Raw genomic sequence first — 18,265 nt, 5'->3', positions numbered from 1 at the left:
CAGGAAAAGGCAGCTTTGGAAGAGTACTTTTCATTTGATACCGTTTATATAAAGCTGAAAACCAAGCAAAAACAAATTGATGGTAACAGAAGTCAGGAGAGTGGGTGTGGGTACAGGGGGAGAAAAGTGTGCTAGGAAGAGGTCAGTTTGTCAGCCTGACCCCTGCAACCCGTCAGCTGAACAATGAAGAGAGGTGAGAGTGGACGGAGGTTCTAGATCCTTCGGGTGGCTTATATTTAGGGGGACTATAGTCCTGGTTTTCCTGGGACAGTCTTTGATATGCCCGTTGTCTGGCCTTCTGTTGGATAGAGCATTTGTCCCAACAAAAGCCTTCTGATCTAGACGATAAGTTTTAGGGTCATCCCTGCTGGACCCTGTCTCCACCCGACCCGTTCCCCTTGGGAAGTGTCCGTGTGAACCCTTATCTATGTGGTGTGCAACAGAAGCACAGAGAGCTCGAATCCTGTCCTGGGCTTGGAACAACAGGAAGGACAGAGGATTCAGCATGCCAATCTGAACGGGGCCACGTTACTCAAAGAACCCCAGTGTCCCCCTGGAGATGCCCAAGCTGACTTTTTAGCCTGGAGGTCCCTTGGCTGAGCATAACACCAAGGAAGCAAGACCACACTTTCTGAGGAGCCCCTTAGGCTGACACCAGTAAGAAGTGGAAAGTCCCTAGACTTCCCTCTCGGTAGCCGTGGCTCTAATTCGCTGGCCCGGGTGCTAGGAAGCACATCGGTCCATCTCAAACAACCCATGTTGGTTGAAACAAGATCCTCTTGTCTCAAAGGATATACACTGGTATTCCATTTTTAGAACAAAAGCCAGGAACGGTGGGTCCTTCTTTCCGTTACTAGATAAAGGGCATTTCTTGACATTTGGAGCTGACGTGAGCTTTAGAATGTTAAAGGGGACTTGCTATAATCGAGGCATGTGGGGAGTCAAGATTTCCACGTTGAGCCAGAACTGGAGGACGGTGGCTCACCGCCACGTAATGATAACCACGGATATTCACTTATAAGGCTGCTGGTGACGAGGACAAGGTGATTCTATTACTAGTAGTACTAGTGATGGTTAATTTTCTGTGTCAGTTGGACTGGAGGAAGGGATGCCCGCATCGTGGGTGAAACATCGTTTCGGGGTGTCTGTGAGGTTATTTCTGGAAGAGATGGCCTCTGAATCAGTAGACTGTGCAAACAAGGACCATACGCACCAATGTGGTTGGATGCCATCCCATTGGTGGCGGACCCAAACAGAACAAAAAGCGGAGGAAGGAAGGGGGGATTCTCTCTCTCTTGTTGGGCTGGGCCATCCAATTTCGGCAATCCTACGTTGGAGCTCCTGGCTCTCGGGCCAACCTCAATCTCTTATATCCTCCAAATATGGTAAATTCTCATTCATGTTCAAACCTTTGTCTAGGCTGTTCCCTCTGCCTGGAATGCATGCAATCCTTTTGCTGGGCCGACGGCTGTATCCAAGTGGTCTCCTTTGGAGAGTCCTTGACCATTCTCCCTACCTAAGATTTTATGAAACGCCCTTTGTCTGACCCCTACTACACGGGCATCGTATGCCCTTACTCCCACATAAGCACTTACCAGACGATGTTGTCCTTCCTTACCTGTCTCCATCTCCAGCTGACAACATTCTTGAAAGTGGAGTTTGCATGTTGGAAATCTGCGGTTCGTGCCTCTTCAACACCTGTTCTCTCTTTTGCTAATAGCAGCTCAATGTTCCCATAGAAAGATCTCACTTTCTCTACGGTCAGTCCATGAGCTTCAAATGATCCCACTCCACCGCTCAGGGGTGGATGGGGGGGTCCAGACCCTGTGAGAGGATGTGTACCTCATTCTCATGGCCGCAGAGATGGGGTCCAGGATGGGCCCACTGACAGACAGAGGGAGCGGTGAGATTTCTGCTGTGACTTAGGAATGCGAAACTCTCTTTTGCTGGAATTGGTTGCCTGAAGGATGGACAACTGGGGCTTCTCACCAGCGTGCCCTTCTTCCTTCTACATGGGGAGAGCCCACCAGAACGTTGAGTGGAGGAGGAAAGGCAGAGCCATAGCATTAAGCAAGATCGAATCTAAACGAGGGTGTGGGATCCCCCTCCCAGGGCTCCTTTTACGACAGCTCAGTTCCTGCACGTGGTTTACACACTCACTGGTGGGGCACTGGCAGGAATGAATTGAGAGAAAATCAAACAAAGACTGAGTCTTGCTCGGGGAAGTCTACGCATATCTTTGATGCCCAATGGCTTCCGCGTTACTATTTACCTTGCTCAGTTGCTAAACTGATGAAAATGAGGGGTTGGCTGAGAGGCGTGTGTATATACCTTTAGAACACATTTGGGACAGGAGGGTCTGTGCCTTTTCACAAAAGTCTCCGTCATTTTGATGTTGTCAGTACAAGTGAGATGCATACTGTCTGAGATCAGGGGCTTCGGAGATAAAGCATCTGGCAGCTGGCTCTGTATGTTTCAGATGCAGAATCTTAGGCAATGGACTGAACCTCTCCAAGCCTCAGTTTCTTCATACGTAAAATGGGAATAACAGTAGTCTCATGGTGCCGTTGCGAGCACGCACGAGACCTCACCGGTGAAAGGCGTGGCACGGGGCCTGGCGTACCATACAGTCGGGGCGGGGGGTGAAAGAAAGCTCACGTCTTTTTCAAAATAAACATTTTATTTAAAAATATATTTATATATTTTTTTAAAAGAACACATGCCAACTTTGGTACTTTAGCCATTGCTTCTTTTCCTGGTAATCCACCTTTCTTTCTGGTAATGGATAGTTGAGCAAGGGAGACAGACGTGAACACAACACACAGCTCCCCCCAGAAAACATATGCCGGCTTTTCTGATTTCTTTGCAAAGTATGTCTTTGGGTTTCTCCATCAAAGGGCTTCAAGCACCCTTTTTCCTCACTGTAGGCCCTCTGGAGGGGAACTCTAGGGAGCAGGGTGCTTTCTCTTCCTTTGGAAAACACTAGAATAGCATCCAAGTTCCCCATCATTATACTCCCTCTTTCCATAAACACTTTGGAGCTGTTAAACCGTTCGTAGAGGAAACTCGGGTGACCAGTGTCCATGCTAGGAGCTGGTGATTAAAGAAGCATGAGATGTTCAGGCGTTTGTTGGTCCTAATCCACTGGGGAAATCACCAGATCCTAGAAGCAGAATCATTACTTCTATGTTGTTGACCCTAGTGAGTCCTCTTACAATTTCCCTGGTAGAGGGCAGAGAAATTCTTCCCAGGTCTTTCCCTGTCTTGAAATCGTCTTCTTGTGCATCGTCTCAAGCTAGCCAGGAGTCCTCCGGAAATGTGGATTCTAGAATCAAAGTCAGCTTCCCTCACACAACCTGAACAGTTCCCGGAACTATAGGACTATCTGGATTTATAGGAGATTTGTAGGAGAACTACAAGAGAATGAAGACCCCCAGACTCTTTTTATTCTGAGTTGACTCATCCCTGACAGCAAACAGTGTGCCCGCCTTTGTGGGCTTCCCACTGGGAGGAATTAAGAGGGGGGGGTGCTGATTGCTCTTCTCCTAAGGGGTCTGGCTTACAGTGGGCACCCCTACCCCACCCCAAGTGTCCCTTTTGCAGAGAGAGCTTGTAAAGTCAAAGACAGGGACCAGAAAAATGAAGACTACACCGTCCACACCCTTTTTTTTTTTTTTTTTTAAATCATAGCAAAGGGTTTCTGATTTGAGGACTGGGAGATTCCAAGTGCTCTTGCTTGTAGGAACCACAAGCAAGTCCCAGAACCTGAACCGTGGGTACACCTCGTCCGATTAGTGGTGGACACCTGGGAATCGGTGTGCTCGCCGCAGACCAGACGTCAAGGAATGGCCCACGGGGTGAGTTGACTTGATGTGGGAGTTTCAGCCAGGTCTGTGTTTGTTTCTGAAGAGTTGGTGGAGTTTAAACGGATCTTGAAAAGGACTGTCTTAAATCATTGGGAAAGGGTTTTGTTTGTTGGTTTGTTTTTCCAGATCAGAAAGAAATGTCTTTGAATGGCAAAGGCCACCAGTGCAGAGACCCGTGACTACTCAGACGGAGACTCTCTTGGCTTCCCTCTTTCTTTTCCTCCCTCTTTTGCTCCTTCCCTCTCTCCCTTCCTTCCTTCTTCCTTCCTTTCTTCCTCCCCTCCCTTCTGTCCTCTCCCCCTCCCTCTCCTCCTTAAAACAGAACGCGTGCCGTCTCAATGATATTGTTAGAAGCAGGGCTACTACGAATGACCGCTCGCTTAAGGAGAGCATGTGCACAGATGCATTTTCTGACTCTGCTGAGTAAGCGCGAACCCACGCGGCCGCAGCGACATTGGGGTTGGCTGCGAACTCTGTGGGGCCTGCGTCACCACGGGAGTCCCAGAAATCTGGAGAAAACCACATGCGGCTCCTTGCAGCTCTGAGAGTGTGAAGAAGCTGGAACGTGGCCACCTTCAGTCGTCTCTGCGCATCCCCCTAGTCACGCCCCACTGGTCTCCAGAAAAGAGGACGCACTCAACGGTTTAAAAAGTACTTAAAATAAAAACTCCCGCTAGCAGATAGATGACTTAGCGTGGTCTGATTCACTCGGTGCAGCCGACTTCTCCGAGTTTCTTCCAGGTATCCCTAGTTTTATACCGTTAAGTGCCGCATCTGACAGATGGGGAGAGAGAGAGGGAATCGGTGTGCGGGGCCTGTGGGAGGGGTCTGCTCTGTGATGCGTGTGCAGTGCTGGTAACATCCTACCGGCGTCTCCAGACAAGTGCACCGTCTTAACAAAGCACAGCGGCCTCCCAACCAAGGCCAGTCCTTCTGCTGGAAATAGCCCGAGTAGGGGACCCTGCGAGTCTGTTTTCCAAAGGCGGCAAGGGCGCAAACATAACATAAAGTCGTACAACGTGGCACATGATAAAGGTACTGACTGGCAAGCTTCGTCCAGATCCTAATAAAATGTCAACATCTTCGGGACCAACAAAAGCGAGGAATGTGTTAGTAAGAGTTTTCTCCTTCGCAGGAAAGACGGGTAACGCTTCCCTCTCAGCTCCTGGTTCTGATGACTGACGTAAGAGAAAATGGAAAGAAAAAAAAGAAAAAGTACAGTGTGGATCTCTCAAAGCAGGGTGCTGATCAAGGAATGTCAGAACGGTCTTCATGTCCCTCTGATGCTTTCCTACGAGAGACGGTGCTCACCGTTCCCGGCAGCTAAGGGTGAAGCTGTTGTGTCTCTTCACGTCCATAGTCCTTGTCAAGATGAGCATGGCCATGGTGAGCAAGTGGCCGTGAGTCACGGGGCTCGAGCTGTCAGTCATACACAGAGAGGCAATGTGGGGTCTGTTGATGAATCAGGAACTCATAGTAAGAAAGGCCAAGTATCATTTCACATCAAGCTGGGGCTTAAGGGCTTTGGGTAGAGAATGCTCTGTAACACTGCGTACATGTAACATCGTGTAGAGACACAGACACATGGCATGGATACAGACACGCATATGTCTACACACATATGCACCCCTACCCCCCACCTTAGATCTGCCAGCGTTTCAGAGTAGCGGTCCCCCAAAACACTCTGTGTTCACACATGTTTACAAGCTAACAATGGAATGACTTCTAAAATCTTTGGTTTATCAAAAAGAGAACTTCTAGAATCACAATGTTTTTGGTTATCTTCTCCATAAGTGCACAGTGAATATTTCTTTTTTTTTTCTTTTCTTTTCTTTTCTTTTTTTTTTTTTTTTTTACAAAAGAAGAAAACAGTGCCTTAAGTGATTTAAATTAAACAACACAACAACAAACCAACCAACCAACCAGCAATAGCTACTCTCTACGGCATGCACTAACGAAACGGTGGAGCCACAGTGAACGTGAGAGAGACCGTCCTGCCCTTGGAGTGTTTCGACTTCCCGCAAAAGCACGAGGTAACGAGGGAGGCGCGGGAGACCATTATTTTTCTTCTTTCCCTCCTTTTTCCATGTGCAACTGTGTTTCTTTTCACCGGCCCAGACCTGCCATCCTCTCTCCTCGCAAATATCATTCAGATCTATCTTTACAACGTAGTGATTTCCAATTTCCCCCCAAACCACCCAAATCACTGATTGCTATATAAAATGAGAGCGGAACAAGGTTTGGGGGTGATGGGCCATGTCGCCAGTTTGTTTGTATTTTTCCCCCTCCAAGGACATTCTTTTGCCCCCCCCCCCCCAGCAAATGATGTTATATGGAAAATGTGTTCTCTGGGAGAACCTGGAGTTTGGTCTTTTTAAAATATGGCTTTATTAGGAATGTGGCAGCTTTTTAGAGCTAAGGAGTCCTCTTGATGTTGGGGCAGAAAAAAACGTTTCAAAAGAGGAGCAAGAAAAGATTGGTATTTTGAAAGAAAAGTGGGAGAAAGAAAAATGGAGGTGGACCCCCCAAGTCCCTTCCCCCCAAAATAGCTGGACCCCCATAAATCATCAACCTGTTGTAGGAACCCCTGGTATTTATTCTCATGACATATGAAACAAGGGTTTCTAGCACTGTCTGAACGATCCCTGGTACGGCTTCCTGAAGCTAGAGATAGCCTTCCCAACTGCTCACGGGGTCACCTCCAGTCCTTGAAGCTAAAGGGGGTTGTGTTGGGGAACCTTCCATGGCAAGAGGTTTGGGGTTTTGTTTGCTTTAAGGTTCTCAGCCGTTTCATGGTGTTTATGACCATGGAGACAGCAGGAGTGACCTGGTGACTGGTTGACCAAGAGGGAAATTCTCAGTGGGGTTCTGTGGACCAAATGTGGGTTCGTTAGCCGTGACCAAATAGACCCGGGTTCCTGGACTGGAACCACCTCCAGAGGGTAGCTTTGAGGCCGAGTTGATTCTCTTTCCCTGGGAATGGGTGGGTTCTGTTCCTCTCTCCGACCTCGAGAACCTAAGAGGGGCCTGATTTCTGTTTAAAGACAGGGAGGGAGGCTGGGAAGCAGCCTCCACCATGGGTCTACTCTCCAGAAACGCTGAGGGTTATGCTAGAGTCCCTGTACCCCAGAAGAGCCCCACTTCCATTCCGCACTGTGTCTAATAAACCCATGAGAGAGGCTTCCGTGATGTGAGACTATGCCCGGACAATGCCCGAGAAAAATCATGGGCTACAAAAATATTGGTATTCGAAAAGGCAGTGAATTTTTTTTTTCTTTTTGGCATTTCTGATCTGAGAAAGCACATCTCTGAATGCATTGCTGAAATCATTGAGAGTAACTGACTGCGATTTGCTCTTGTTGCTGGTCACAGACATCTCCACTGTTTCTTTGCAATTCCCTCCTCCTCTTTTTGGACGATAGGAGTGCATTGGGGATTGTGTGTTTTTCCCCCCGTGAAATCCCCACGGGCCTCCCTTAGCGCCTCTGCCCAGGCAGTCTACCACTGCTGTAAGTGGAGGTCCATGGGGGAATTCAGATTGAGATCCGTGACATCCAGGAAATCAATGTTGAAGATGCTGGGGCCGCCCGTGCCGAGGGAGCTAAAGCTTGGCGTGGAGCTTGGTGGCGTGAGGTCCAGCCACTCCATGGTCTCCCAAGGAGACTCGGTGAAGCTTAGCTGTAGCCCACTGCTGTCCACGGAGGAGGGGGAGAACTGAGTCTGCATCGGGGACAGGGGGCCTGGCAAGATCTCATGGGTGCTGAACAGGTCTTCCGCAGCCTTCCCAGAGAATCCATCCATTATCCCATCGAAAGGAGGCTCTTCGCTCCCGATTTTCAGCAGGGCAACATCGCCCACCTTCCCTAAGGGGCTCTGGGAGTTTAGTAAGACTTCAAGGTGCTCATCGCTGTCGGCGCCGTAGTGATCGAAGGAGAGGTGGCCCCCCGAAGAGGAGGGTTTGGGCAGGGCAGCTGGGGAGCTTCGGGAAGACCCGGGTATCTTGGGGACTTTTGGAAGACACGAATGATCATCTCTAGCATCAGCTGGCATTTCTGTTGGCAAAACACGATGGGAACTGTTAAACCATTTCAGGTTCCGCCACAGGGATCTTCGGGAGGAAGGAGCCACGCTTAGACGCGAGATGGACATATGTCTCTGGCTGTCATCAGTCTCATCCCTAAAGAGCCCTATCTGTGTCCAGTTCTCCCTGGTCTCTCCCCAAGCCCTTTTTTCTGGAACTTCCACTCTGATCCAGCAACCTCGCAAAGCAGGTGCCTTCACCCGCTCCTTCACTGACACCTGGCTGTCCCCCGAGGACACTGCATCCTCCTCACACCCTCAGGCGGGGCTCATTGACTTCAGAGCCAGAAGAGGAGTCAGTCACTGGGTGCCGGGCCATGTCACTTTCCGATTGTCGGCCTGCCTCCTCCTGATGGCTCCTCAGTGGTTCTGAGGGTCACTCGGCTCTCCCTGCTCAACCCGCGTCTCCCGGTCTCTCTCCTGCATCCAATGAAAACAACTCCCCAGTTCCCTGCCTTTCCCGCTTCAGCTCTTGTCCTTCCTATGACTTCAGCATCCTGGGAAGTGACTTGACTGTCCACTGGCCTCTAGTGCCTTGACATCCTACCCCCCCCCCACCTCAATGGGTTCCTCCATTCCCACTCTGTTGTACACCCTGGACTCTGTCATCCCCAAATACTACATCCCCCTGAAAGCTTAATCTCAGGCACGATCTCTCGCTCTCTGTCCTTCTCTCCCATCCCTCTAGTTCATATATGAAGCACCCCACGACAGCAGTTTCTTATCCACCTGGGGCCACTCCAGCCTAGTGACTCTACTTCGTTCTCCAGCCATCAGTCCCCCTGGCTCTGCTCCATCATTATAGCTGCTGTCTTATAAATATTCTCTATCCCCTGGCTTTTTTCTCCTTGTACCATACTCCCTTGGCAAAACCCCACACCTAGGGACACCTGGGTGGCTCATATGGTTAAGCTTCTGCCTTCAGCTCAGGTCATGTTCTCAGGGTCCTCGAACTGAGTCCCGCATTGGGCTCCCTGCTCAGCAAGGAGCCTACTTCTCCCTCTCCATCTGCCTCTCTCCCTGCTCACATTCCTTCCCCCTCCTCCAAATAAGTAAAATCTTAAAAAGAAAAAAAAAAAAACCCACACCTGGATAAATCTTAGTTCCAAAAGAAACATGACACAATGGAGCTGACTGGTCTCACTTTAGATGTATGACAACAGACCTACCAATTGCACTTAATATAACCTAGCGTCCTGTGTTTCTCCAGAAAATTCATCTGTGATTGATTTATAACTGTCCTCAAATGATGTTTCTGTCCTCAAATCTCCTATGCTCCCCCCTCCAGCGCCCTTACTTTTACTGACCTGACCATATAATTCATTAAAAATAGAAAGGTGTCTTGGGGCATCTGGGTGGCTCAGTCAGTTGGGAGTCCCACTCTTGGTTTCAGCTCAGGTCCTGATCTCAGGGTTGTGAGATGGGGCCCGTGTCGGGCTCTGCCTTCCGCAAGGAGTCTGCTTATCCCTCTCCCTACCCCTCTGTTCCTCTCCCTGCTCACTCTCTTATTTAAAAAAAAAAAAATACATATAAGGATGTCTGATATCACCCTCTCCTCTTATCCATCTAAAAATACATCAGCCCATCTTTTCCTTCTTCCTCTTGCTACGAGGGAGGAACTGCCAGTTTACTTGCCTGCTGTGCGTTCTGCCTTCCCTGACTCACAGGCTCCACAAAGGTTGGACTTGGCCGGAGCAGTACTGAGCCCCGGACAATGCCGGGCCCTGCCTTCTCCAAATTTTCAAGGTTGTTATTGAGAGGCTCAGACCTGAGGTTTTTGTTTGTTTGTTTTGTTTTTTTTTTCCCCATCTACATGTTCTCCTTACATGACCTTATTCATCTATGTGGTTTCAGATTCTGGGCACATACCATGTAATTTTGAAAAAATAAATGAATGACTAAAAAGGAGGCAAAAGCAACATGTCGACCTTTATCTTTTCTTTTCTTTTTTTTTTCTTTTATGGTCACAAGCTGGAAGGACATCTAAGCATGAACGGACCATCCAGCGGGAGGTCAGGAATTGAATTTCATTTTGAGTAGGTAGCACAAAACTTGCTTTGTCTGTTCTCCTCTTATTATTATTATTAAGAGGATAGGGAGATTGGGATTAGAAAGGCAAAGAGAAATGGAACAGCTAGGGAAAAAAACTTGGGCAAACAGACCACAATGAGGATGCAAACTGGTAAAATGATTGGGGGTCCAGCTCGGAGGACAGAGGGACAAGGTCAGGGAGGAATCCCCCACTGGGCCTTCTTTCATCTGCTCCAATGTGGACGGCGAGCTCACATGAAGTGACACTTGACCCCCTCTTGGTTTTGGGGTCTGACTTCCAGCAAGCACCTGACGTTGGTCCTAAGGTTCACTCCCCAGAGCACGAGCAGGTGCCGACCCTCCCCAAGGGCAAGACACAGGCGGTCTTACCTCCACTTTCAATGAGGACGTCCAGGAGCTCATCCATCTGCTGGCTCCGAGTCATTTGCTGTTGCCAATTAAGCAGAGGGGAACAGAGAAGTGAGAAGGTTGGCCCCCTCTTCCGCGGGAGTGCGTCAGAAGCAGCACGACGGACTTTGTGAGCTAGGTTTGGTTAAGGCGGGTTTTCCCCCTTAATTTTGATAAAACACAACATAGAATCTACCCTCTTCATCATCTTTAAGCACACAGTGTGGTGACATGAAGTACGCTACGTTCACATCCTGGGACCGTTCCTACCATCTGTCTCCAGGACTTTCTCATCTTCCCCAATGGCAATGCTGTCCCCATGAAACGTGAGCTCCCAGCCCCTGGCGATTACCATTCTGCTTTCTGTTCCCATGAATCGGGAGACTCTAGAGACCTTGGAGAAGTGGGGTCACTCAGTGTATTTCCTCTTATTACTGGTTTACTTCACTCTGTAATATCCCCCTGTGCCCCCATGTGTCAGAATCGCTTTCCTTGTTAAGACTGACTCGTATTGGGGGCGCCTGGGTGGCTCAGTGGGTTAAGCGTCTGCCTTCAGTTCAGGTCCTGATCCTGGGGTCCCGGGATCAAGCCCCTAGTTGGGGCTCCCCTCTTAGCAGAGAGTCTGCTTCTCCCTCTGCCCCTCTTCCCACTTGTGCCCTCTCTCTCTCTCTCTCTCACATAATAAAATCTTTTTAAAAAGACTGAGTAGGATTAATTGGATGTATTCACCATATTTGGGCTAACCATTCATCTACAGATGCCCCCCAGGTTGCTCCCGCAGTTTGGGAATAATGCCGCCGTGAACAGGACTTGAACTTGCTGACCGCGCGATTTTAAAGCCCAGTGTTCATCTCAGATGGGGAAACTCCTGGAGGAAACAGTCCAGCACAGGAGAAGGGGAGAAGGCAGAGTGCGCCCCAGGAGAGCCCTTCAGAGTGAGCTTGGCGGGGAGGCTTCCACCCCAAGAACAAGGTTGCTTCTGCTGCTTCTTCTTTTTTTTTTTTTTTTTTAAGATTTTATTTATTTATTTGACTGAGAGTGAGAGAGCCCACAGTCTTCTCTGCCTGCCTCACACACCTGCTATGCACACCCGGCACCTTTCTGCAGTGGCCCATTCTTCCCGAGGGGCCCCCAACACACACAGTGTTGCCATCTACGAACTACATGGAGGTGAATAATGAAAAGCAAGATCCGTTTAGGCAACCTGTTTCCCTCCAGAAAACAAATCTTCCTAAGTTACCTGCTTGACGGCATCTTCATAGGACGGAGGCTGGGTTATCTCTGGAACGGTTGAAGTGGACTTGGAAAACGTTGGAGATGGAATGGAGAACTTTGGCCCCGTCTTCTCAGAAGAAGAGTGTAAACCAGCCATCTGTGGAGGTACAGTGCAGAGAAAGAGAGTCAACTCGTGGGATCACAGACGGTACGGCTTCTGTTTTATAAACTCCAGGCTCGAACCTGGAACAACTGATTGGAGGGGGAACAAAAGAGAGCTAGGGTTTAGAAAACAACCTCGATATACTGACAATGGTACACATCATGGGTCTTCTACGGACAAAGGCACATAGCATGGGCGCGTTGTGGGCGTACCCAGAGGCATACCCAGAGGCATGTTAGGATGGGAAACTTACAGACTCCTTTCCCCCTCCAGGATGAACCCTCTTCGGTTAGGAGAAAAGCAAATAAAGTAAGACTCCAGTCCGATAGGAAGAAGTCCATCACCCCGGGAATTCCCAGAGTACTTACCCCACCCCAGAGCATTTCACTCCTAACCAAGTGCATTTGCAGAGAGGGGGAGCCGTTGCCGGGCTATGTCTTCAGGAACCAGCCTCGTGTATGGTGAGTGCTTTATGAAGTGCCCGGGCCCTTTTAGGGCACCCACCCATGATTTCCACCTGCTGCGATGTACGACCTCCTCCTTTTTCCACCGAGAGTCTGCACTGTGACTCGAACTCCCTGCACCTTTCTCTACCTTTCCACATCTCCGCATACCTTCCTCTTTCCCGCGCATTATTTTCCCACATGCCTCTATTCCAATCTTCGACTCCACGGATACTGGTGCGTTTGCCGTGTCATTTTCACAAACAGATCACATTCATGTTCATCCTTGAGATTCCCAAGATGACCCCCAGCAACGGCTCCTCGGAACACCCTAACTTCCATTGGTACATCCATGTCAATCTGTTTCCAGTGAATTTGTTTTTACCCAAGATGTCATTTATTTCTACCTTTGGACCCCCTCATTTGGAGGACAAGACCACAGAAGAGGGAAAGAGGCAGAGTTTAAACCCTTCTCCAGGTGCCTACCTTTTGCTGGACCCCTGGGCTTTTGGGACGAGGGGTGCCCCCAGCACCATGACTGCTGTCTGCCTGGGCTCCAGAGAAAGGGGGGTGGAGGCTGGAGGGCTGGGGAGAGAAGCTCGCAGGCTGGCTCTCGTGCGCCCCTGAGTTCTGGAAGGAAGAAACAGCCAATGAGGCGGCCTCTGCTAACACACTTGAGAGCTTTTGCTGAGACTCCTGGCCCCTTCCCTGGTATCTTATGTTTTCAACTCTCCCTAGATCCCATGACCAAGTCTCCAATCTGGATTCGTATGCATCACCCATTGCTCAAAAGCCTTCCATGGCTCCCGTGCAACCACAGCAGAGGGTCTGCACCTGTAACCAGTGTTCTAGACGCTCCAGGCTGGGTACCATTTCCTTTAAGAGCGTGAATTCTATTCATCCCTCCCCAAACCTCCCTCTGCATGCCTTGCACATTGGACCTCCCTATTTTTCCCCACATAGAATGCTCCTTTCCCGACTCTTGTTTGTTAACACTGCCCTTCTCACTGAGTCCCCCCCCTCTGCAAAACCTTCCTGCCCTCCCCCCCTCCAAAAGACCTTCCTGGACCTTCCTAGCCCTTCATGACCCATGTGCTTCCCCCACCTTCCCCAACTCTTCGTGCCGCATATGACGCCAGAAGCATCCATCAGGCATGTCACTCTACATCGCTCTTTATCCTTTTAACTTGGAGTTGTTCGTGTCCCCAAGGAGTGCTCTGTAAGCTGTGAACCACTGCACAAATGCTAGTTCTTCATGTTTCTACCCACATTGTTGGGATGGTCTTAGGGTCCCGAGCTGTGTTTCCAGAACTGTTTTTACCTTTGTTGCCTAGGACACCGGAATGATGATGAAGTAAGCTTCATCAACAGGGATGATAACCCTTGGGACGTCCCAGTCCCCCCCCCCCAGGGTGCCCACTCAGAAGCGGGCATCATTCACTTGAATGTGCTGTCTGAGGCTGTAGAAAACAGATTCCCCTTGTCCAAGGCCGCAGGCCAGAGAACATTCAGTGGGAAAAGGGCATGCCCTTTAGCATCAGAAAACCCTGCGTTCCTGTGACCCTGGGCTCCTGGGTTAACCTCCTCGAGCTTCTCTTTCTTCCGTGGTTAAGTCAAGAATAGAGAACTGGAGCTCATAGGGTTGTGACAATTAAGGAGAGTACTCAGAGGCAGGCCTCTCCATACTGGTCACCTGGCAGGATCCAATCCTGTGGATTTTCTTCCCATTTCCTTCCTCATGAGGTAGATTTGAGAACTTGTGATGACGAAATTTTCTTTCTCAGAGAGCCTCAGGTAGACTTTCCTAATGATTTTTTAGCTTCGAGGACAAGGGAAGTCTCTGATGCTCCCCTGGGTCGAGTCTTTGTACTAGTTGCTCCTGTAAGCCGTCCCTACAAAGCCTCTCATTCAGCTCCAGCCACAGTGGCCTCCTTTCTGGTCCCTGAACACCCACCCACGACTCCCACCTCAGGGCCTTTGCCCTTGTTGTCTTTCCGTTGCCTGCAATGCCTTCCCCCCAAATATTCACCAGGCGCTCTCCCTTACTGCCTCCAAAGATTGGCTCAAATGGCCCCAGACCTTTGACTTAAAGTCGCAAATCTGAAATGCTCCATCACCACCCCTCCCTGCCTTTTCTCCATAACATCTATCATCCTCTAGGGGCGCCTGGGTGGCTCAGTGGGTTAAGCATCTGCCTTTGGCTCAGGTCATGATCCTGGGGCCCTGAGGTCCTGGGATCAAGCCCCACATGGGGCTCTCTGCTCTGTGGGGATCCTGCTTCTTCCTCTCCCCCCTGCTCATGCTTTCTCTCTCTCTAAAAAATAAAATCTTAAAAAAAAAAAAAAGATCTACCATCTTCTAATACATTATACATTTTACATGTTTATTTTATTTCCTGTCTATCTTCCCATGAGAAGAGGGACTTTTGTTTGGTTAGTGCCTGGCACATTGTAGGTGCTTGGTAAATATTTGCACTCAGCACACCATTAATGGAGATAATAGTAACTTTCCGTTGGCGTTCTTGATAGACTGGTTTGGCCTATGGTAAGGCTTTACGCCGAGGAGTCCCAACAACAGGGGATGGCAATCTGGCCCACTGCCTGCTTTTATAAATAAAGTTTTATTGGAGCCCAGCCACGTGCACTCCTTTACAAGTTACAGTTGTCTATTCATGATACAAGGGTCCTATTGAGTTGCCAGACTCAGGCACCCAGGGCCCACAAAGGCAACATGTTCATTTTCTAGCCTTTTACAAGACAATTTTGCCAACCTCCACCTGGGAGAAGAGAGTCCCGTCTACTGCCAAGACCAGAGGCTGCTTTGGGCTTCTGGTAAACCCTGCCCATTAAAACTCCCAATGTCAGCTCTTCATCCTTTGCCAGGCCACCCACCCACCCCACTTGCAGGAAGCTGGGTGCTGGCTGGGCAGGGGGGGGCCTGGGGGCGGGAGCTCTTACCTGTGCAGCGCACACCTGGCTGACAGGTGAAGAGATCCTGTGCCCTTCCCCCGGGGCGCCCGAGGAGGAGGGCAGGAAGTAATGGTTGTTGGGTGACGGGGGCAAACTGATGTGCTGCGGGCTTTTGACAGCGCCCAGCGGCGAGTGCTGCGGGGAGCACTGGGGGCTCAGGAACGTGGAAGGCAGCGCGTCGCTGTGGCCCGAGGCCTCGGCGCAGGGAGCAGGCCCCAGGGGCCGGCGCCCGGCCGCTTCGCCCGCCTGCACTTGGCCCTCGGCCCCCTGGCCTTGCCTCTTCCCGGGTCTCTGCTGCGGCGCGAAGGGGCAGCTGGGCACGGCGTCCTCCTGCTTGATGGGGACGGCCAGGAAGGGCGGCGGCTTCTCGGGGCCGCCGGCCCTCTTGTGCTTCTGCAGCTGCATCCGGAGCTCCTCCACGTGGCGCTGCTCCTGCTGCAGCTTCCAGGTGAGCTCGTTGATGACCTTCTGCTTCTCCACCAGCATCTTGTCCTTCTCCGAGTCCCGCCCGTCCGGCTCGGGCGCCAGCGAGCCCCCGCCCAGGCCGCCCAGCAGGCTCTCCTCGGCGCACGCGTGCACCGGCGACGGGTGCAGGCAGAGGGACGGGGACGCGTCGTTGAAGGTGTCGGGCAGGGACCCCGCTCCCGACAGGTCGGACGAGGCGGGCGAGATCGGCGGGCTGGAGCTGGTGCTGCCGAAGTGGTAGAAGCCGTTGGACAGGGCGCCCGCGGACGGGGACGACTGGTAGCCGGGCAGCGCGCCGCTGGGCGTCACGGGAAAGGTGACGGTCGTGATGTCCCCGAAGTTGGCCACGGGGTTTCCCGCACAGTCCTGGAAGGGCCGCAGCCGGTCCATGAGGGCCGTCTTGGTGCCTGACACGGGCAGACCCCGGATTCGGAGCTGCTGTCTCAATTCCGAGACCTACAGAAACCAGGGCGCGGTTAGTGGCTGTTCAAGGACAATCTTAAAAAATATTGTTACATTTGCTCTAAAACATCACCGTTTTAGAAACTGCACAAACGTCCGCTTTTCTATCACTCGCTTACAATTCCCTCCCCTCCCCTGGGGCTCGATAGGGTTTTGCACCATGCTTTTCTGTACGGTGCTTCCCCTGCACGATCCCGGAATCCTACAAAGGGACAGCCCACTTGAAACCACATGAACATCAAGGTCGCCTACTCTACCGGCTTCCAACCCCCACTCTGGTCCTCGCCCCATTCTGTAGATGAGAAGACTGATGTCTTCCGGGGTTTAGCCATCAGCTGGCAACCAATCATCCCAAAGCACACTGGGTCTTCTGCTCTGAGGCCACTGCTCACCCTCCCAGGCTCTCTCTGTCCTCTGTTCTCCAACTTGAGCAGGTGCAGGAAACGGGCCATGTGCATTTTTAACAGGTTCCCAGGGAATGTTGGTGCCACTGGTCCCGGGACCCAGTTTTGAGAACCATGGTTCTACATTAACACTTAGGTCCTGTTTTTTGTTTGTTTGTTTGAAGATTTATTTGAGAGAGCGAGCAAGCTAGGCTGAACCGGGGAGGCGCAGGGAGAGGAGGAGAGAGAGAATTTTAGGCAGATTTTCCCAATGAGCATGGAGTGGGACACAGAGCTTGATCCGACCACCCCAAGATCATGACCTGAGCTAAAACCAAGAGTCAGAGACTCAACCGACTGAGCCACCCAGGCACCCCACTTTACGTCCTAGTTTTAATAACGGGCTATATGATAGTCACAGACTGAGAAAGAATGTAATGCAGGGGGTCCCTCAGTTCAAATCCTGACCTTGCCTCTTTCCAGTGCCTCGGTTCCCCTTCTGTAAAATGGAGACGGTCATACCGACCTGATATGTTTTTGTGAGGCCTGAAACGGCTCAACGGTTGTAAAGTGCTTGGAATAGTGTCTCGCAAATGGTTAGTGGGGTGTAAGCGTTTGCCATTATGATGTTGATTCACGTGTGATAATTTCATCCCTGCATTTTTTATAATATTCATAAATGATGAGCTATAGCTATATAAAAATAGCTGTGCTATATTAAAACTAAATTAATGGTAGTGCCTATGAATGATGGAATACCAGAATCCATGTACCCTGATGTTACGTACGACAATGAATAATTGCTGATGGTATATTACTTTTTCTTGATTTTTAAAATTTATTTGGGAGAGAGAGAAAGAGAGAGAGAGGGGGCACGAGCAGGGGGAGGGACAAAGGGGGAAGGGGAAGCAGATTGCCCGCTCAGCAGGGAGCTGGATGCAGGACTTGACCCCAGGACCTTGAGATCATGACCTGAGTGGAAGTCAAACATTAACTGAGCCACCCAGGCACCCCTGTTTATGGTATATTTTTAGGTGAAAAATAGCTTAAATTGCTTGATTCTATTTTCCTGAGAATTATATAAGTTTATATGTGTGTATATATTTAAATGTATGCTTGCAGATGAAAATATGTGGATAAAGATAGACTAAAATGTTAACAATGGTTCTCCTTATCTCTAACACCCTAAATAGGTCACAGAAGATATTACTTTTATAACTGAAACAGGAAACATTAAATATCCAAGTGTCAATAATTCCATAAAACAGCTAGAAGAATGTATAGGGAGACAGCCTTCTGATATTCTGTACGGAAGGCTCTTTTGAGCCCAAAAGCAAAGAAAGCTATCCTAAAAATAAGACAAAAATAAAAAATCCCTCTAAGTCAAAAACACCAAAAAGAAAATGCAAATGCAGAGAGCAGTGTCAGACAGAAATAATCACAGGACAAGTAATAAAGTGTTAGTAAGCTCGATGTACCAAGGTTGCTTTAACAAACCCCCAATATAAACCAACACTTCAAAATGGATAATGGGTGTGGTCAACTTGTCACAAACAAAAGATGTATTTTTAAAAATTTATTTATTTGGGAGAGAGCGAGAACAAGAGGGAGAGAGAGAACCCAAGCGGGGGAGAGGAGCAGGTGGAGACAGAGAAGCAGGCTCCCCGCTGAGCAGAGATTCCTACACAGGACTCGATCCCAGGACCCCTGGGTCATGACCTGAGCTGAAGGCAGAGGCTTTAACCCACTGAGCCACCCAGGCGCCCCACAAATTATATTT

General features: G+C 50.0%; 1 protein-coding gene across 5 annotated transcripts in view; it reads right to left on the bottom strand.

Annotated features, from left to right (window-relative positions):
* Positions 1-4,694: 4,694 nt before the first annotated feature.
* MYOCD (myocardin) overlaps positions 4,695-18,265 on the bottom strand; it is a 97,711-nt gene continuing 84,140 nt past the window's right edge. For all 5 annotated transcript variants that reach the window (XM_082708452.1, XM_082708453.1, XM_082708456.1 and 2 more), the window contains 5 exons: positions 15,164-16,096; positions 12,693-12,836; positions 11,626-11,757; positions 10,368-10,425; positions 4,695-7,918 (listed from right to left, as the gene is read on the bottom strand). In XM_082708452.1, coding sequence (XP_082564578.1) covers positions 7,365-7,918; positions 10,368-10,425; positions 11,626-11,757; positions 12,693-12,836; positions 15,164-16,096 — 1,821 coding nt within the window. In that variant the 3' untranslated portion in view covers positions 4,695-7,364. The remainder of the gene's footprint in view (positions 7,919-10,367; positions 10,426-11,625; positions 11,758-12,692; positions 12,837-15,163; positions 16,097-18,265) is intronic.

Source organism: Mustela nivalis (assembly GCF_964662115.1).
Source record: "Mustela nivalis genome assembly, chromosome: 17".
NCBI classification, from domain to species: domain Eukaryota; kingdom Metazoa; phylum Chordata; class Mammalia; order Carnivora; family Mustelidae; genus Mustela; species Mustela nivalis.
The sequence above is the reverse complement of the archived record's forward strand: the minus strand, read 5'-3'. Positions and strand labels throughout refer to the sequence as shown.